General features: G+C 39.4%; 3 protein-coding genes across 4 annotated transcripts; 1 reads left to right on the top strand and 2 right to left on the bottom strand.

Annotated features, from left to right (window-relative positions):
* Positions 1 to 67: 67 nt before the first annotated feature.
* LOC114748459 (proline transporter 1) lies at positions 68 to 2,811 on the bottom strand. Its single transcript, XM_028936863.1, has 7 exons — positions 2,585 to 2,811; positions 1,868 to 2,092; positions 1,697 to 1,791; positions 1,398 to 1,587; positions 1,070 to 1,194; positions 753 to 968; positions 68 to 643 (listed from the first exon to the last, which is right to left on the bottom strand). Exons 1-7 carry the CDS (start codon positions 2,691 to 2,693, stop codon positions 266 to 268), a joined length of 1,338 nt encoding a protein of 445 aa, XP_028792696.1. The 5' UTR covers positions 2,694 to 2,811; the 3' UTR covers positions 68 to 265.
* Positions 2,812 to 7,942: 5,131 nt separating this feature from the next.
* On the bottom strand, positions 7,943 to 9,517 carry LOC114748492 (uncharacterized). Of its 2 annotated transcripts, XM_028936922.1 has the most exons (3): positions 9,100 to 9,517; positions 8,773 to 8,942; positions 7,943 to 8,214 (listed from the first exon to the last, which is right to left on the bottom strand). In XM_028936922.1, exons 1-3 carry the CDS (start codon positions 9,243 to 9,245, stop codon positions 8,099 to 8,101), a joined length of 432 nt encoding a protein of 143 aa, XP_028792755.1. In that variant the 5' UTR covers positions 9,246 to 9,517; the 3' UTR covers positions 7,943 to 8,098. The 2 variants fall into 2 exon arrangements, 1 of the variants encoding a protein (XP_028792755.1); XR_003740482.1 differs by having other exon boundaries at positions 7,943 to 8,946.
* Positions 9,518 to 12,965: 3,448 nt separating this feature from the next.
* Positions 12,966 to 17,469, top strand: LOC114748485 (transcription factor MYB25). The gene is made up of 2 exons (XM_028936906.1): positions 12,966 to 13,400; positions 16,271 to 17,469. The coding sequence occupies exons 1-2, from the start codon at positions 13,064 to 13,066 to the stop codon at positions 17,149 to 17,151; spliced, it is 1,218 nt and encodes a 405-aa protein (XP_028792739.1). The 5' UTR covers positions 12,966 to 13,063; the 3' UTR covers positions 17,152 to 17,469.
* The last annotated feature ends 616 nt before the right edge of the window (positions 17,470 to 18,085 follow it).

Raw genomic sequence — 18,085 nt, 5'->3', positions numbered from 1 at the left:
TAGGGAATCATATGAAATCATTATTGGCGCCACATGTCTGAGTTGGATTATGATTTTGTGACTGGGATGCCTAAAACCGTGGAATTTTATTGCTGTAACTCAGTAGCTTTGAGGGAGTACAGCGTCTTGGCGATAAAATACAACTGATGCAAAACTTTCAAGGCAATGCTATTGTATATTTTAAGTTTATTTTTATTTTATATATAATACAATAATCGCAGGCCTTAGTGCCTTACGATTGCTGAAATATTAAGGAAGAGTGGAATCATAAATCAGCGAAGACATGGTAGGTTTTGGAGTCGACTGCAATGAGGCGCAGGGCTGCAACTGTTGCAGCGACAGACAAGAGGCCGAAGAAACAAACATTGAGCCAGTGCCAGAGCGTTTGTAAGGATGTTAGTTTGTGCTTCATTGCCACCAGGTACATGTGGTTTGCGAGGATAAATGTGAGGGGAAATGTGCTGATGGCCCCCGTGAGGCTCATGAAATCTCCAAGGAAGGGCAGTAGTGCCGACACCAATGTGTTGAAGGCCAGGTAGCCCCCTCTCACCAACACCCGAAATGATATATTCTTCAAGGCCAGTGCGCTTCCTTTGATGCCGTATCTAGTGTCTACGTACTCGTACATGGGACTTGCAAATATCTACCGTCAGCCACCGAAGTTAAAAAAAAAAAAAAACAGAGTGAGGGTTATTCGGGCAACAAGACAATCTTAGCAGAAAGAAATTCAATTCTAGTTTAGGCGCAAGTACATGCAATGCAACGACCGATTGAAGGAACGCCGCGATGTTGGCGGCGGCCTTCGCCCAGAGGGGACCATTCACGTTGTTCGGCAAATAGGTCTCTGTGGAAGATCCATAAGCCCAGTAGCCTGCGAAAGTAACGAGATAGAGTGGCAGAACCCCAACAGTGAACTGAAAGTAGAGAGCCCACATCATGTTCTTCACAACTGGCTGCCTGATCGTTGCCTGTTGTGTCAAAAACCAAACACAAGAATCAATGTCATTGAATGCTTTCGATATGATCGACGTGATAAATCTACGCCATTATTTATGGGCTCCTGTCTTGCCTGAATCTCAGGAAGCATTCCTGTATTAAATGAAAACACGAGATTAGCAGTCGCCCCGATCGTTGTGAATATTTTACTTGTTGATGTCCCTGGAATGCTATAATCTCTTGCCGGAGACCTTATTCCTGGTGATGCACTGATAGTTAGACCTAATTCAAGGCGCTAATTCGGAATTTATCAACTCAATACCAAAATATTAAACATAAAAGTGCGTCTTAGCTAATCAAGCATATGTATCGAGTGTCTGTTTCAAACTTTCGTCTTCAACAATTAGAGGCTTCATTCATATAACAAGGTATACATATGTACAAGAGACGAGAGAAGTCACCATCTCTGAGCGACAGCCAAGTTGCTATAACAATATACATCAAGCTGAATACTGTTGAAAATCCCAGCCAAATTCCGAGAGCCGAAAGATGGGGAATGCATACGGCAAATATTGCGCACACAAAGCCAGCTATGGCGATAAAATATGGAAGCTTCATCTCATGGTCATCCCTAAATAGAACATAAACAGCCTGGACCACAGTGAAAGGAGCGTATATTCAGAAAACGTGACAGCCATCAAGGCTGCGCCAAGAAACAAAAGAACATCATGGGGTATTTGATGGAACATATATCCCCCACCTTGAGGGCCGAACCAGCTAAAATGATATAGCCCGTATTTATCATGAAAAGGTTGACATATTGTAGCCCCCAGGTGAGCGAATAGGCTCTTCTTCCTGCAGTTAATCTGAATGAAATGAGTAGGAGGGCTAGTACGTAGTTGTTAATGTTATCGTTGTGGAGCGGGCGTACCGTATATAAAACCAGCAAGGTCTCTATATCTGATATGCCTTTTGCCTCCATATTCATGGAGCCTCGCAACAAGCGCATTCGCATACAGTGATACTGCAGTTGCCAGGATTAAACCAACAACACCAGGTATCCAACCCAGCGGAACCATGACTGTCCCTGAGTATCCCAGTATATAAGCGCTGTTGATCCCCGTCGTCAGCACAAAACCCACTTGGAACCATGAATCTATTCAAATTTTGCACAACAACCGTAAATACATATACATATATCAGTTAGAATATGTGGAACAAGCAGGTGCTTCTTGTCAAATAAACGGCCGCAGTTCAACCGTTCAGAAAATTGAGGAAAACAAGTGATTAATTAATTTCGTGTCTAACAGAAAACGTGATCAGTAAATATAATGATTTAATTAGAAGAATGAAGCAGAGGGGAAAAGAAAGAACTCAGAGGTTTGCTCGTTAATTTGTGTTCTTCTAGTGCTCCTCTGCTCTCTCCCCCTCTGGGTTGCGATTATACGTATGGTGCCTTTATTATATATCTCAAAGTCTGATCTCTCTGGGAAGGTGTTAGTGTATGTGAACCGAAGAAAACTCTTCAACACCCAGCCCAGCCCCACGATTGCCCAGTTGGATTTGAGCCTTCCTCATTTGAACGCTCACACGTTGCAAAGCCTAAAAATAACCTGAAAATATGGGAGAGGAAATAGAGGAACCAAACCTGTGCTGATCTGATGGGCAGTGTCAGGGGATTCAACGTCGACTGCGTTTTTGAGGGAGCGGCCATTATTGTGGGAAACGAGCTCAATAGGGGCTCCTTCTCTTCCCATCGCTGCTGCTGCGGCGGCGACGACGGCGATGACGACGACTGCTCTTCCTTCTCCTACTTGTGCCTCTCTCTCTCTCTCTCTCTCTCTGTGTAACAGACTACGCTATTGTCGCGCCTCTTCTGCTTCTTTCATATATAAGATTTGGTCACTGCCTCTCCATAATCATATTCCGCATGCCCCACTTTCTTTCGAAAAAAATTTAATATTTTATCGTGAAATTTCACCCTTTTTCCTACAATAATAAACATGAAGCAGAAATATTAATTTATAGACACCTTTTTTGGTTTCACATTATGAAAACATAAATGCAAAAATATGGATACACTTTTTATTTGATAACTAATCCTACCCATTCCATAAACATACATGTCATCGCCAAATTCGATTATATTTATTCACTCTCTATTGTTTTTGGCTTTGATTAAAATGTTACTTGGCTAGGAATGACCAATCTTAAATGATATACTCAATAAAAATCTTTTACTCGCTAAAAAAAGCAGTGAAGCTATATAAGAAATAATATGTATTTTTCATTAAAAATCTTGAAAATAAATACCCCATAATCGTCAGTGCAAAAAGTAAATATAATGTGTATATGTTCCCATTCGATGATCTGTAACTTGTCCGGTGATATCGCAGGGAGCGCGGGGGATAGAGATGTGCATGTGTGTGTGTGAGTGAGATCAGAAACAAAGTCGAAGGGAAACCATGTTTCAGTAACTCACGTATCATCAAATTCTACCATCGACCTGCACAGTCTTCATTGTGATGATGAGCACTTCCACTCCTTTTCTTTTACGTCTCATCTCATCGCTCCACTCACTTCTTCATATTCTCATTTTTGTTACCAAACTCTGTATTCCCATCAATCAATAATTCATTATATATTGTCCCTCCTTTCAAATTTATTGCCCCTTCGCCCGCCCCTATTTATTTATCTATGAACCTCGGACTCCATCTTATTCACAAAAAATACTTTTTCAAAAAAAAAATTTACTACCTCCGATCCTTAATATAAGACCCTGTTTGACTTTTATTTTAGTCATAAATATAAGACCCCAATCCATTTTTTCCTCATATTCACTCAATTTTTTTTATGATAGTCTTTCTAATAATTATAGTTCTAGTCAATACACTTGATTAGCAAGGATATTTTAAGAAAAACAATACCTATTTAGGACAAATAACTAATTCAACTTACTTTTTTAATCTCCTCAAATTAGTCAACTGGCTCTTATAATTAGGACCGGAGGTAGTACTGATCATCAGCGGATAACCAGGCCTGTGTATCGTCTTAATAATCTTAATTAGCATGTAGTTCACATAACCGAAGTTGCCAATATATATCGTAACGGGTGCCATATGCCCATGCATTTGGAATAAATAAATAGAAAACAGGATGACTTTATATATATGGATTATAAATTTGTAATAGCCAAATGATCCGTGACGATAATGACTTTTAAATTAATCAAGAATCTAAATTGTGATGCTTGATTGGCATAAAGCGGCCGGTCATGAAGTAGTGGGAGGAAAACCGGTCAAGTGAATAATGATATTCCGAATTCTTTACACGCGGTCGAGATTAGCCCCCCCCCCCCCAAAAAAAAAACCTTTCTAGCTATACTGCCGAGATCACAACACTAAACTAAACTTGAATTGTTTAGATTTTAATTAATTGTACAATGCCTTTTATTTTGAAATAATCACAACAAGAATGATGTGTGGATTTTCAATCTTATCATTTTTTTTTTCGGGGAAAGACAAATAATATGAATCAGTCGATATCTAGAAAATTTGTTTGCCTATAAAATTTGACGTGCAGGACAGAAGGAGACGATAGTAGTTGGATATGACTCTTGAGGACAGCAATTGGCAACAAAGTTCCGTCCTCTGTATTCCTTTTTGCCTTCGACGGCAATCATAAAGGGCACCACCATTCGCGCGCTTCTTTTTCCCCACTTTTCGAATTACTTCTTTTTTTTCCTTTTTCAAAATAATTAATAGTATAAACTTCAGATATTTTGACACATAAAAAGATGGCGATTTAGGAAAATATTCTGGTTTCATATATATATATATATACTACCTCCGGTCCTAATTATAAGAGCCAGTTGACTAATTTGAGGAGATTAAGGAAATAAATTGATTTAGTTATTTGTCCTAAATATGTGTTGTCTTTTCTAAAATATCCTTACTAGTCAAGTGTATTAACTAGAACTATCATTGCTAGAAGGGCTAATTTAAAACAAATGTATAAATATGAGAGACATAGTGGATTGGGTTCTTATATTTAGGATCAAAATAAAAGTCAAATAAAATCTTATATTAAGGACAGGAGGTAGTATATGATAATTAAAAAAAAGGGTGGGTGGGTATGAGATTATGGTGTGTTGGGATGGAATAATCAGAGTTGAGCGGTAGGGCAGGGTGGGAATAAAAGGGGAAGGATGAATTATGAGGAAATAATTAAATGAGAGGGAGAGAATGCGGAGAGAGCATCGAGTGATGAAGATGGCTGAGAGGCAGCTTGTTGTTGAAGTCGCATCTTCCTTTTTCTTTTTCATTGCAACATGCTTTCTTCTTCATATGAGTGGGCGTCGCTTTAGCTTTCCACTCTTTTGACCTCTAATTTGACCTCTTTCCCAATTCACTCGTCCACTGTGAGCAGCTGGCGCGGCCGCCCACTTGAATCCCTAGCTATTACTAACACACGCTGCTCCCTCCCCTTTCTAATCACCTTGCAAGTTGCTGCTTTGCCTGCTTACGTCCCAATGCTATTGGAGTAATGTAAAATTAATTGATGATAGTTGCTGATAGTGGTTAATGTTGGCCACACCTGCAACAAAAAAAAACACAATTAAATATAAAATATATGATTCGAGTCGTGTCCTATAAATACTGTCTTTAAGAGATATTTCGCAGTCACTCACTAAATAAAAAAGCAACACTTCTTATAACTAAAAGAAACATTCCTGCTTAAAGCAGGGTGACAGAATAGCAAGAAGATGATAAGTGTCACCTTAGTTCGATTGGCCTTGACCTTAATACTAAATGTTTCTTTTTATAGGTATAAATCATCTGATTATTAGGCAGCCATATATATAAGAGCAAATAAAGACGGCTTAATGACAATTAAAAGAGTAGTTTCAAAACAATGACTAATGGTTCTTTTATTTATAAGAGCAAATAAAGACAGCTTTGGCGTGTGTGATAAATTCTATCTTTTCCATTCCCCACTTTGAATCATAAGCTTTTATTTTGAACAAGTGCAAGGTTTGACGTGGTTTTATGCCAGGATATCAATTATTTGTTGTTCATCTCAAATGGTTAGTTTTAAGACTCCTCTTCTTACCTTTTTCATTAGCTCAACTTACATTTTATCGCTAGGATGCCTCTAATCTTGAGCAATGTTAGACTTTTTCTTTTGAAACACACGTTATTTACAATAGTTAATCAACACACATTTTTGAAAAAGAAGCCTATAAAATCGCTTCCTGCACTTTTTCATGTGGTGTTGTTATTTAGAAAACAGCTCCACCCCTCACTCAACAGGCGCTTGCTTAGATTATGTTATACTATCTCCGATCCTCAATATAAGAGTTAATTGACTAACTTGAGTATATTAAAAAAATTTATTAAGTTAATTATTTGTAATAAATAGGTGTTGTCTTTTCTAAAATATTCTTACTAAACAAATTTATTGGTTAAAACTAGTATTATTATAATAATTATCTTTAAAAAAATAAATTAGAATTTTATATTTAAAATAAAAATAAAAATAAATTGTTATATCAAAGACTAATATAGTACTTGATTTGATTAAACCAAAAAGAATCAAATGATGCCGCCGTTTTGAATCCCTGGTGGAGAGATTCGTTTTATGATGGACTGCAAACGAAGATTCACTGCTGGCGAGGGTGCTACGCTGTGGCCTACGAAGTCACCACTTGGAATAGGCATAGGGTCGCGTCTCTGTGTCAGATAAAGCTGCGGCGGGGCGCCGGAGCGTTCTGTTTACCAATTTGCCCTGCTCCATAACAAGAAAGCGATTTCGTTCAACCAAGTAGCCCAATATCGGTTGTCCGGCCCAATAACCACCAAGTTTGTTTCTCTTTCTGCGTATGGCATAGTGGCTGGATGCTATGCCTCAAGGAGGAGGCCGAGCCCATCATAGGATGAGCTGGCCTGCCAACGAACTTTTCCTCAGGTCAGACCTCTCCGATAGCGCTATGATGCCCCCCATATTCGACGGTTTCTTTTTTTAAAAAAAAACTTAGGCTTTTTTATTTATTTTTAAATAAAACTGCATAATTTCAGAGTTTAAAATTGTAAAATTTTCATATTAGTAAGATATTAAAATATCACCAGATTTATATAGAATTTAATAATCAATAGGAAAAAAATATTTGGGATATTAAAATATGATGAAATCCGTGCCTAAATCATTGAATTTTGGAGGAATACTGACTGGATAGTGGATAGGGCAGCCGTCCGTACAAATCCTGTATTCTGAATTATAAACAGCAAAAATTTTCCGTGTGCCTGTTATTTCTGTGACAATCACTTATTTCATCCCAAGAAATGCAAAAGTAGTTCATAAAGATGCACGTGTGTGTATACATACATACATACATATATATATATATATATATCCATACATCCATAGACAGCGCCCCGTAACATTTGGTGCGAGGAGACAAACCAGAAATAGATATATACAGCCACCGATTAACGAGAACTGAGATCAGCTTAGGATAATGATGAGGAGAGGGATTAGCGACGCGCGGTGGCGCGACTAACATATACTAACACACTTGTATTTAATTTGGTGATTACCAAGCAAGGAAAAGAAAATGAAACCAGTTGTTGGAATTGGGAGGCAGCTGGTCAAGGGTTCAGGGCCCCAGCCCCAGGTGCGGCCAAGTCTTGTAAACTTGACGTGAGTGCCCAATTTTCTACGGGAGAAGAAACATCTAGTCGAGTCATTTCTTTCGGCAGCCTGTGTAGTCCAAGAAGGAGACATGGACCTACCAATATATTTCTCATTCTTCCAACACAATCTGTACACTCCATTTCTCCAAAATTTCTTCCTCACCACGTCTTGTGAATTGCCGTTTCATGACGAGCCCCCCACGACCTCTATATCCATATATGAACCGAATCCGCTGCACAAGCTTACGTATACATAGAAAATTTTCACCTGCGTACGTAGCATACATTTTCATGAGGGATCATGTCCAGAATACTTACGAAACAAGGTTGAAAAATGGCATCAAATATTAAATCTGCGAGGAAAGTGCAACTTTCACTGCCTTGGATTCTAACTAAATTAAAGGGTTATGTATCTTGGGCACATTTGAGTAGGGGCCGCCACCGATGGATGCTAGGCTGGTAGTGTACGTTTAATTTACACAACGAGCATCAACCCCCGCCCCGCCCCGCCCCGCCCCGCCTGCACATATATGGCATAGCATTTGCAACTGTTTGGTAGGAGCCACATGTCGGTCCGCCCAGTCAGCTGTTTGTGCCACAAAACATATCATAATCTTCAATGCAAACAAAAGGTGCTTTACTAAAAGCTGAAATCAATTCCCTTGCATACATGCAATGATCAAAAGCTTCCAAAGCCCGCTACGTTTTTCGCCAGCACAAAAATCTCCAACGCCCATCGTCCCACTGTTTCATCCCATTCACTTCTCTCTCCATATTTTTGCCAATACTCTCATCCTTTTCTTTCCTTTGGCAAAGGCTGCCGTACGGGCATCTTCACGTTTAAGCAAACCTAATGGCAATAGGCCTGCTAGCTAAGGCTATTGACTTACGAACTGCTGAAGGATTTCTACACAGACATGTATACGCATTTCACCAACTAAAAGCTGCTTCCTAACTTGGACGTTGTATTCTTTATATATATATATATATGTATGGGTCAGCAGGCAGCAGCGGTCTCCAGTTTGGAGGGTGACATCACTCCCAAAAATATACAACTGACACTCACAGAAACCACTCGTGTAAAATACAGAGCAGAGAGATTTCAGAATTCCCATAAAATTAAACTTTATCGGATAATAGTTACCTATTGCTCCAAGGGTAAGATCTGGCCTCCCCCGGACTAAACATACGGATCTAGCGGATGCATGTGAAATTTCATGGTTGAGGCGCGAAATTCGACAATTTCCACCGGCAAGCGTAGATGAGTTCTCTTCTGCGATAATTAACCTTGTATCACTGGATCCAGAAGCAAAACTAACTACAAAAAGATACAAATGAGAACTGTATCTCGAAATAATGGACTAATAAATTAAACAAGCTATTAAGAAGGAAGAAAGGGGGCGGAGGATAGTCATAAGATTCGGAGGGGAAAAAACCAGGGAGGTAGAAACAAGGGAATGAATGGACTCACAGGAATCGGATGTATGAGGCAGAGAATGCGGTGGTGGATGAGGAGGAGGGATTAGAGGGAAAGCAGGGCGCACAGACACAAATATAAAGGAATACATAGTAAGAATGATGAGAAGCCACCGAAGGAGGAATCCAAAGGGATAGCATGATCCCAGAATGAAGGGAGCTGGGAGAGAGGGTGAAGGCTCGGATTTGGGATCAATGCGATCCCTTTGGATGCCTCCTCCAGTTGCAGTTTTTGAATTGCCAAGCTAAGCCTCTTCTTCCTTCTGCACTCCGCAGTCTAATCTGCAAGGTAGCAGGGTTGTTGCGGAGGATGAATAAGGGCTATGACGCTTCGCTGTAAGAGGACAAGAGCAGCGCTTCAATATTGAACGACCAGTCTCTTCACTTTCACTCACTTATTCGAATTTGATTTGATTTGGCAAATCAGAGGAAAAACTGTGGTTTTAATGGGACAAGAGATATTTATTTAGAGGTAGACCCCATTGGCATTCCCTGAAGACCCAGAGAGTACAGAGGGAGAGAAATGGGAGCCGGCCATTATTGGCAGTTCTCAACAACTTGGGCCCCCCCCACCCCACCCCACCCCACCCGGCCCTTCTTATTAAGAATTCTATTCTCTCTTGTTATTTAATTAATTCAACCCTTGTGGTCCATACCCACTCACCCAAGCCACACTACTCTCCCAAAAACTTAAAAAAAAAAAAAAAGAGCATTTCCCAAATCACACGGCGGTTTACATAATACATCAGCTTCATCTATCGACTGACTGGCTATAAAACGGATGCGTAGTGTGCGCGGGTCAATCATAAGCTGAACGGAGATTTTGAGGGAGGAGGAGGCCGACTTTTGGAGAACAGTGAAGTAGAAAGAAATATTTGCACATGCAAGGCCAGCAATGAATTTCTATCAATCTCCCGGAAATCTATCCATCTCATCTCCGCCAAAAGGCCAAAAAAAAAAAAACATAATTATACGTTTGTTTCAACAAGATTGCCTTTCATTTCGGTTGATCTGTGCGGCAACAATCATGGTTGTCAATCCCAGCATTCCAAAAGTTGAAGGATTTATGTTTTTGCTTCGTGTGTGCAAACAATAAAACACAGGAGACCTGCTTTCATAATTAAGTCTTTCACGTGGAACTGTCTTGTAAGTCCGGGACTTGCATCACTATTAGCTTTCTCATGCATTCTAATGTCTTGCTTCATCATCTTATTATACGGGTTGACAAATCCATCAATTTCATTTCTACAGAGTACAGAGAGAAAAGAAGAGAGGGTCCCACCACCACCCGACGCACAAAAACATCTTACATAGATTGATACACACACACCCCACTCTCTCACAGTCTCACTGTCTGACGTGATGTGATCGAAAGCAGTGTAGGGTTGTTGGTTGAGCGCTTACGGCATATTTGTGTCTGTTATTTGAAGGACAGCAATGTTAGTTCCCCTCCTGGTCGGCCACCTCAGCTTCTTCACTCACTGTGCCACTGCCAGCCTCAGTGCCTCACTCACTATACGTACGTTGGTGACGCCATGCCGCCTCTGTGTCTGCACTTTCTACTTGCTCTATCACCAGAAAATGAATGTACTTGCAGTAATGGCTTGCGGCAGAGTGTTGTCAACATTAATTCTTACAACTTCATTTTAGAATGGATCAAAGGAAGCAGGTTGATTGGATCATGCCTGCCGCTCGACTTCCGTCTCATATTCATGGTTTTATTGACATATCTTCCCTCTCACACCGCAGCAGTTTGTGGCGGTCCTCCCCCTGCTTGCCTTACCCACTGCTCCTTTATTCAGTGTTTAAAATAGGCCCTTGTATGTGGACCACCTCCAGCAAACACTAACTTTCCCGGCCCTTCACATATGATCTCAGGTCATAATTATAAAATTTTATTTGTAAACTATAAATAAGATCTTATATTTAGAACCGGAGAGAATATAAATGTGCCCTACTTGTTGCCCATCTTACACACTTTGTAATACTACCTATATGTCCTTAATTAGTATAAGAGATAATTAATTTGAAGAGATTAAAAAATTTGTGTAAATTGATTAATTGTAATAAATATGGGTTAAGTGACTTGAAATATATAATTGCGGGCATTATCAAGCATGTATTGATGTCATGGGATTCTTTTTTTTTTTTAATAAAGGAACCATAATCTTTTAATTTACTTACACTACAACAGTACCTTCTATGGTAATTACTGTAAAAACATGACCATTTAGTGCCTAAGTTCAGGGATAAAATAGTTTCCTGAGACAACAAATAGGTCAAGTGTTTAGTCGTGCTCTAAAACTTTTTCTGGAGTTATTGTTAGTCTGTTATTCATGGTAATGCCAATGCCATGAAAGTATGAAGAAGCTCTCTAAGTCATGATCGATGGTTATTCTTTGACTCTTCTGGTTTTAGAAACAATGCTTTAGACTCTAGAGTGTTTAATTTAAAAGCAAATACTACTTCCGGTCCTTAATATAAGACTTTGTTTTACTTTTATTTTGTTTCTAAATATAAGAGCCCAATCCACTTTGTCTATCATATTTATACTTTTTTTTCAAAGTAGCCCTTCTAATAATAAGAGTTCTAATTAATACACTTGATTAGTAAAGATATTTAGGAAAAACAACACCTATTTAGGACAAATAACTAACTCAACTTACTTCCTTAATCTCTTAAATTAGTCAACTCGCTCTTATAATTAGGACCGGAGGTAGTATTAAACGTGGACATTTTTGCTGGCCAGGGTCAGAAACAATTTGCGAAAAGATGAAAGTGAACATAATTTAGTTAAATGCTCTGGATTAATTATTATGAGGATGCATGGGACATCATGCATAACAGAATGCTAAGGATTATTAATGGTACAAACTACTACTAAATCTAATTGTTGAAGTTAGCGGAGAAATTTATATCTGTCCTACACACACGCACACACGCGTCAATGTCTTCTATCTTTCACATTTATTATGTTTTTTTTTTAAGTACTCTCTATTTATTGCAGCGGAAGTAATTTAGAATGTGTTTAATATAATTTATTGAAAGAATAGGGAGTGTGCTAGGAAAATTAACCTATATTTTTTAAGTAAAAGACTAAATTAAGTAATTTTTTAGTATATGTGAATGAATTATGTAGCTATTGAAAGAAAGAAATATATTGGTTATTTGTTTGGTTCAAAAGAGGAAGAAAAAGAAAAGACGTGATTGGGGAGGGATGAGACCGCAGTAAACCCAAATCCAAAGAGGCGTAGGGCAACTGGGGAAGGCATGCCGAGGCTCGACTGATCGCGGAATGCTTGAAGAGCAATATATCTTGGATCATTTATTTACTTACTGCCATCGCTCAAATAATTTATGTCCCGTTTCCTATGTCGAAATTGAGATAGATGGATAGAGAAATGGAATTCATTTCCATGACAAAACTTGTTTGGTACGAGGAAAGGGTCCTGGAATTGGATTCTTTGTGGAAGTCAAATCTATCAAAAGTGATGGAATTAGCTTCCATAGAAAAAGATATTTCTAATTTCATATCCTACCTTCCTCTTTTACCCTCGCAAATCATGTACTCATTTTTATAATCGAGCTCAGCGTATATTTATTTAAGGGTTAATGCCACTTCTGGTGTCACAAATTTTAGTTTAATGATTTATGTCCTACATGCGCACATATAAGGAAAGAAGAGGCGTAAAGTGAGGGGAAAACTGCGTAGGAGAAAGGGGGAGGGTCACGCCGGTCATTTAAAAACAACCGCCAAACGCAATGGGAAAAAAAAGTAGTCTTCGCAGGTCAATTCTACTAGTGCGTGTCCCAAATTGCGGTTAGGCGGGTAGGTATACACTCCCCGGTCTCTCCTATTTGCACATACACAGAGAGAGAGAGAGAGAGAGAGAGAGGGAAGAGAAACCCAAACAACCAAACTAACCCAACTGACGCTTTCGCCATATCAATTAACCGCTATGTCTGAAGGAGACGCTGCCGGCTCTGCCTCTCCCTCTCCTTCCCTCGAACCTCCCCACAATGGCGCCGCCGACTCGGAAGTCGCCGGTTGTTCCGACTTGGAACCCGTCGCGGGCGATGCCGACTTTTCTGGGCTTGGAGACGGAAACGTTGCCGGTAGAGTGAAGGGACCGTGGTCCCCGGAGGAGGATGCCGTTCTCAGTCGATTGGTTAGCAAGTTTGGGGCTAGAAACTGGAGCATGATCGCGAGAGGAATACCCGGCCGCTCCGGCAAGTCTTGCCGTCTCCGTTGGTGTAATCAACTTGACCCTGGTGTTAAACGCAAGCCCTTTACTGGTAATCTCCTTTCCCGGTCATTCTCCCATCGTTGTCCGCGCCCTTTTTTTAATTGATTTCATTTTGTGCCTTTCTATTCCCATTTTGGATTTGATGGCTAGCTAAGCTTCTTGCTCTGTTTTCAAGTGGAAGAGGTCCCGATTCTGTTTTTTTCGTCCTTTTTATCCGATATTATCGTTGTCACCCTCGGGGGCGGGCAATTGGGCCTGCATCACTGTTCGTTCTGTGGCTAAGTTGACGATCTGTGTTATTTTTTGATTTATATTGGAGTAAAATTCTCTATACTGAGCGGGCTTCATAGTCATTGAGAAGTTGAGGCCAATAAGAACTTATCGTTGGTTTTTCCCTCACGACGCATTACATAGATATTAGTTCAGCTGCATTCATAGCGATCTTCCGTTGTTGATTTCAATTGGCTGTCAGCCTTTGGTTCTGTCCTCCGCATTTGAAATCAACTAAAACCTGTATTTCTATCTATCTTGAAAATGTTGATAGAATGCACAAAAAATGGATTGATTAGCTTCTGTCGGAGTAACGTTTAAGTTATCTATGTCCATATGAATGACCTTCTAATTGCCCACTTATTGTTCACTTGGCTGGTTTCCTTAAGAATAAAATACACTATTTACCAAAAGCAGAAAGAGGTAAAAATACGCTAGCTACTTTGGTTCCCATTAAAATATTGTGACTGTCCCTATCTTGGATGCCAAAAAGCAATGATTTAAGAGAAATTTTTTTATTCTCAACACTCAGGAGAAAGTTTTGCATGCTAATGTTTAGTTGAGATTTAACAGCTTACTCCCCTTGATGTTTAAATAAAATTTGTCGTGATTAGGGACTTGAGTGATTGCTTAGTTTTAGTTTGTTTTGTGGTTTTATTGTCTTTAACTACTGAATTTGAAGAAGGGTCTGCACTATTATGGGATACAAGTCAAATACAGTTCAGTACTGAGCTAGCACTTCTTTGGTCCTTTCTCTAACGTCATAAGATAGGAATATCTAAAATCGAAAGTTGATCTCCACAACAGTGTCAAATTTGTAGGCAAAATTATATATGAATGTGTGTACAAATAATCTTTCAGGATCTTATTCAATGCCCTTAGCAATAACTTTTCCAGTAAAAGCCTAGCAACCGCAGTGGTTTATCAGAAAAACTAAGTGAACAAGGCGTGGAACTTCATGTGAAATTGACAATTCTAAAGAGATAGACAAGAAACTGAACCGGTAATGTGGAACTACACAATAGTGGAAACAATTGGTCGACAAAGTAATGTTTTGCTCGCTACACCATGATTCAACACCATTTGAGAAGTTTGATGTAAGGAAAGGTAGTTCTAAATTCTAATATCCAATGAAGAGCTATAAATGATTCGTTAGAACATCAACATTCCAAGCAATTAAGACAAGGTGGTGGATGGAGATTAAAGGAATTGGTAATGACTTATGAAAGTGGTTGATTGATGGATGGATGACATTGAAGTGGTATAAATATATTATTTGAATAATTTCCAAAAATACTAGTATCCTATGTTTTAAATATATGAACACTGTGTTGATGGTGGAAAAGAGATACCTGATCTACTTATCTATGCCGTTAGAGTGGTACAAAGTACAGTTCGGTATTCTTCATCCTGGCAATTTTTGAGTGTATGACAATTATATAACGGCGTACTGCTTTCATCTAATTTGTATTTGCTTGCGGATTCAAGAGTGCTTAGTGGATCATCTTGCAATAATGTTGATGATGTTTTACTCCTTTTGGGGAAGATAAGTTGCTGACCCACCCAAATTACTGCAACCAGTCATTTGTCACCACTTCAAGCAGTGAGAATCTATCAAAACAGCTTTGAAAAATGCCAGAATGGTATTAGTGTTGCTCTGATCATGTTCTAACTTCTATTATCATATTGCAAGATCAGTTGGGAGTCTCGATCTGGCGCCTTAACATGCCCCTAATGAAGCCGATACCTGAACAAGATGGTTTAATATATCAACAGAATTTGGTACTGTTTGGCAAATAGTGTAGATGGTGGACAATGTCTATGTTTCATTTAATCCTGAGTAATTAAATAATAAAAATATTCTCAGATGAGTTTTAGCTTCTTTGTAGCCAGTATCTCCTTGCTTTAGCCGTATTTGGAGCTGGGACAAAGCAACTCAAACCTTTTTGATGTAATTCATATTCCAGGCTTTCGTTAGACCGGGAGTTACTTGAAATATTAATACTAGGATGCCAGGAACAAAATTCCGTGTATTTGTTTGGTATTTTACTCACGGCAAGAAAGAATATCATACTTGTCTTTCCATATCCTGCTGCTTTGGCGTGTGTGATAAATTCTATCTTTTCCATTCCCCACTTTGAATCATAAGCTTTTATTTTGAACAAGTGCAAGGTTTGACGTGGTTTTATGCCAGGATATCAATTATTTGTTGTTCTTTGGGACAATTAACATAAGCGTTGGCATTTTCTGCTTAGTCATTGCTCTATACTGTTGCATTCATTATTTGCATATCATTTATGGATTTTTATGTGAGACCAGATTTAGGGACAACTTTCTATCCCGTTATTCAATAAAAATTATGACAAATGGATTCATTTTACAGCCCAACATCACATGATTGGGTTTTTCAATGAAGTGACTTTAGTCTTCCTCTTTTTATGGGGCCTCCAGTGAGTGGAAGCTCATACCAAACCTTCATCTGTGTGCGTTTTCCTGCTAGGTATTTCTGCTTTGCTTTGTATGTTATGTGTTTTCTTGTTGTAAACTTGTGTTCATTCAATTAACAAATTAGTCTCGGCCCCAAAAAAAAAAGTCCACCATGATGAATACCTTTTACCTCAGAGTCTAATGAAATGTAAATTGCTGCAGAAGAAGAAGATCATATTATAGTTGCAGCCCATGCAATGCATGGAAACAAATGGGCAGCAATAGCTAGGCTTCTTCCAGGAAGAACAGATAATGCTATAAAAAATCACTGGAATTCTACACTTAAGCGCAGGTGCTTGGATCTTGGAAGATGCATACCGCTGGGTGCTGGCATGGTGGAAGAGGGCAGCCAGGACGCCCCTGACAAAATGAAGGCATCTTCTGAAGAAACCATGTCAGCAGGGGATATCAATTCATTGAATCCTACACAAATTAAAAATTTGGGGATGGATGGTGGTATTGATCAGCATGAAGATAATCCTCCAAGAAACGATGGTGCTGAAGTGGAGGAACATCCTACCCTGTGTCAACCAGTAGCACGTGTTAGTGCATTTAGTGTCTATAATCCCCCAAGCAGGGCGACAACTGGATCCGCATATTCAAGGATGCTCCCAATGCAGGGCCCTTTGATTCAATCTTCCAAAGTTGAAGTGGGAGCGTGCAAGCTATTCGAAGATGTTGGCTGTGAGCCCATGGTTCCGGTGCAATGTGGTCATGGCTGCTGTTCTGCAAGTTCTCAGGAAAGCCATTCTCATGATTCGCTACTAGGTCCTGAGTTCATTGACTATTTGGAGCCTCCCTCCTTTTCAAGTCACGAATTGATCTCTATAGCTACAGATTTGAACAACATTGCTTGGATCAAGAGTGGCTTAGATGCCAGAGTAACGGAGAATGCAGTAAACTTAACAGCGTCTCAAGATGTTGCTACTGCATTTCAAAATGGATTCTTTGAAGAGGGAGCAGGCAAGGTTGTGGGTGTGATGCAAGATATGATGTCAACTCAGATGTCTAGCCATCCATTTGCAATGCCTGCAGAGGTTTGATGGATGATTGCTGATTTCACTGTCTTTCTTCGTGGCTTACTATGGTGGGTGGATTGGTGGTTGGAAGTTTGTCTCAACAGGGGCTTAAAAATTAGCATCGAGTTGTCCTTCCTCGTTGACGCCAGGTCACGATAGTTTCCTTGAAATACCTGGTGGGAGGTTTTTGGTCTGAAAATATACATATGGAAATTTTGATTCAGTCAAGAGTTCTTTTCCCGCCTTCTCAGTATTGTGTCCCTATGCCTACTTAACGGCACTATAACCCGGACCATTGCATATATTCCAGCGAGAAGTTAAATGCAGCTCTTGATCTTGTAATTGGGCCGGACTCGCGAGAGTTTATATATATATATATATATATATATATATATGTAGTTGGATCTTTTTAATAACTATTTTGTTAATAAAACATTTATTATATTTTATAAAAAATTATAGGGAGCAAACTCATGATTAATTATTTTTGCTGGTCATGTAAGAGTACAAGGTTTTCACGGGGAAGCGTGCATTACCAATTATGAAAGAGAGTTTTGCTTTGAACAAAAGTTTTCATGCTTATATATCACCAGAAAATCAGATTTGGGTACCCTGACATGAGAAAAAGGGAAACGATATGAGAGGCAGTTTTTCTGATGTCATCTATCCTCTATAAAGCACAATAATGATAATCTACGAGGCAAATTTAATATACATTTTTGCGCCTGTTTAGTCACGGAACAAGAAAAAGAAGATCGATTTGCGTTGGCGTTGTTTCTCCCTCTGCAGGGTGCTAACGCTGGGTGGTGCAGAGGGTAGTCGGCTTGCTAGAAATGCTGAGTTATTCCCATAATGATGATATCCGCTATTGCAGCTGGAGACCTGCATGCCTCACGTGCTGGTGCTACTTGTCTTTCTGAATCTTGACATATTGAGGAGACGTCAAAAGCTTTATTTA

Source organism: Neltuma alba, unplaced genomic scaffold, assembly GCF_004799145.2.
Source record: "Neltuma alba isolate B1F8T4 unplaced genomic scaffold, ASM479914v2 tig00005722_pilon, whole genome shotgun sequence".
Taxonomy (NCBI): domain Eukaryota; kingdom Viridiplantae; phylum Streptophyta; class Magnoliopsida; order Fabales; family Fabaceae; genus Neltuma; species Neltuma alba.
This window is presented reverse-complemented; position numbering and strand designations above follow the sequence as displayed.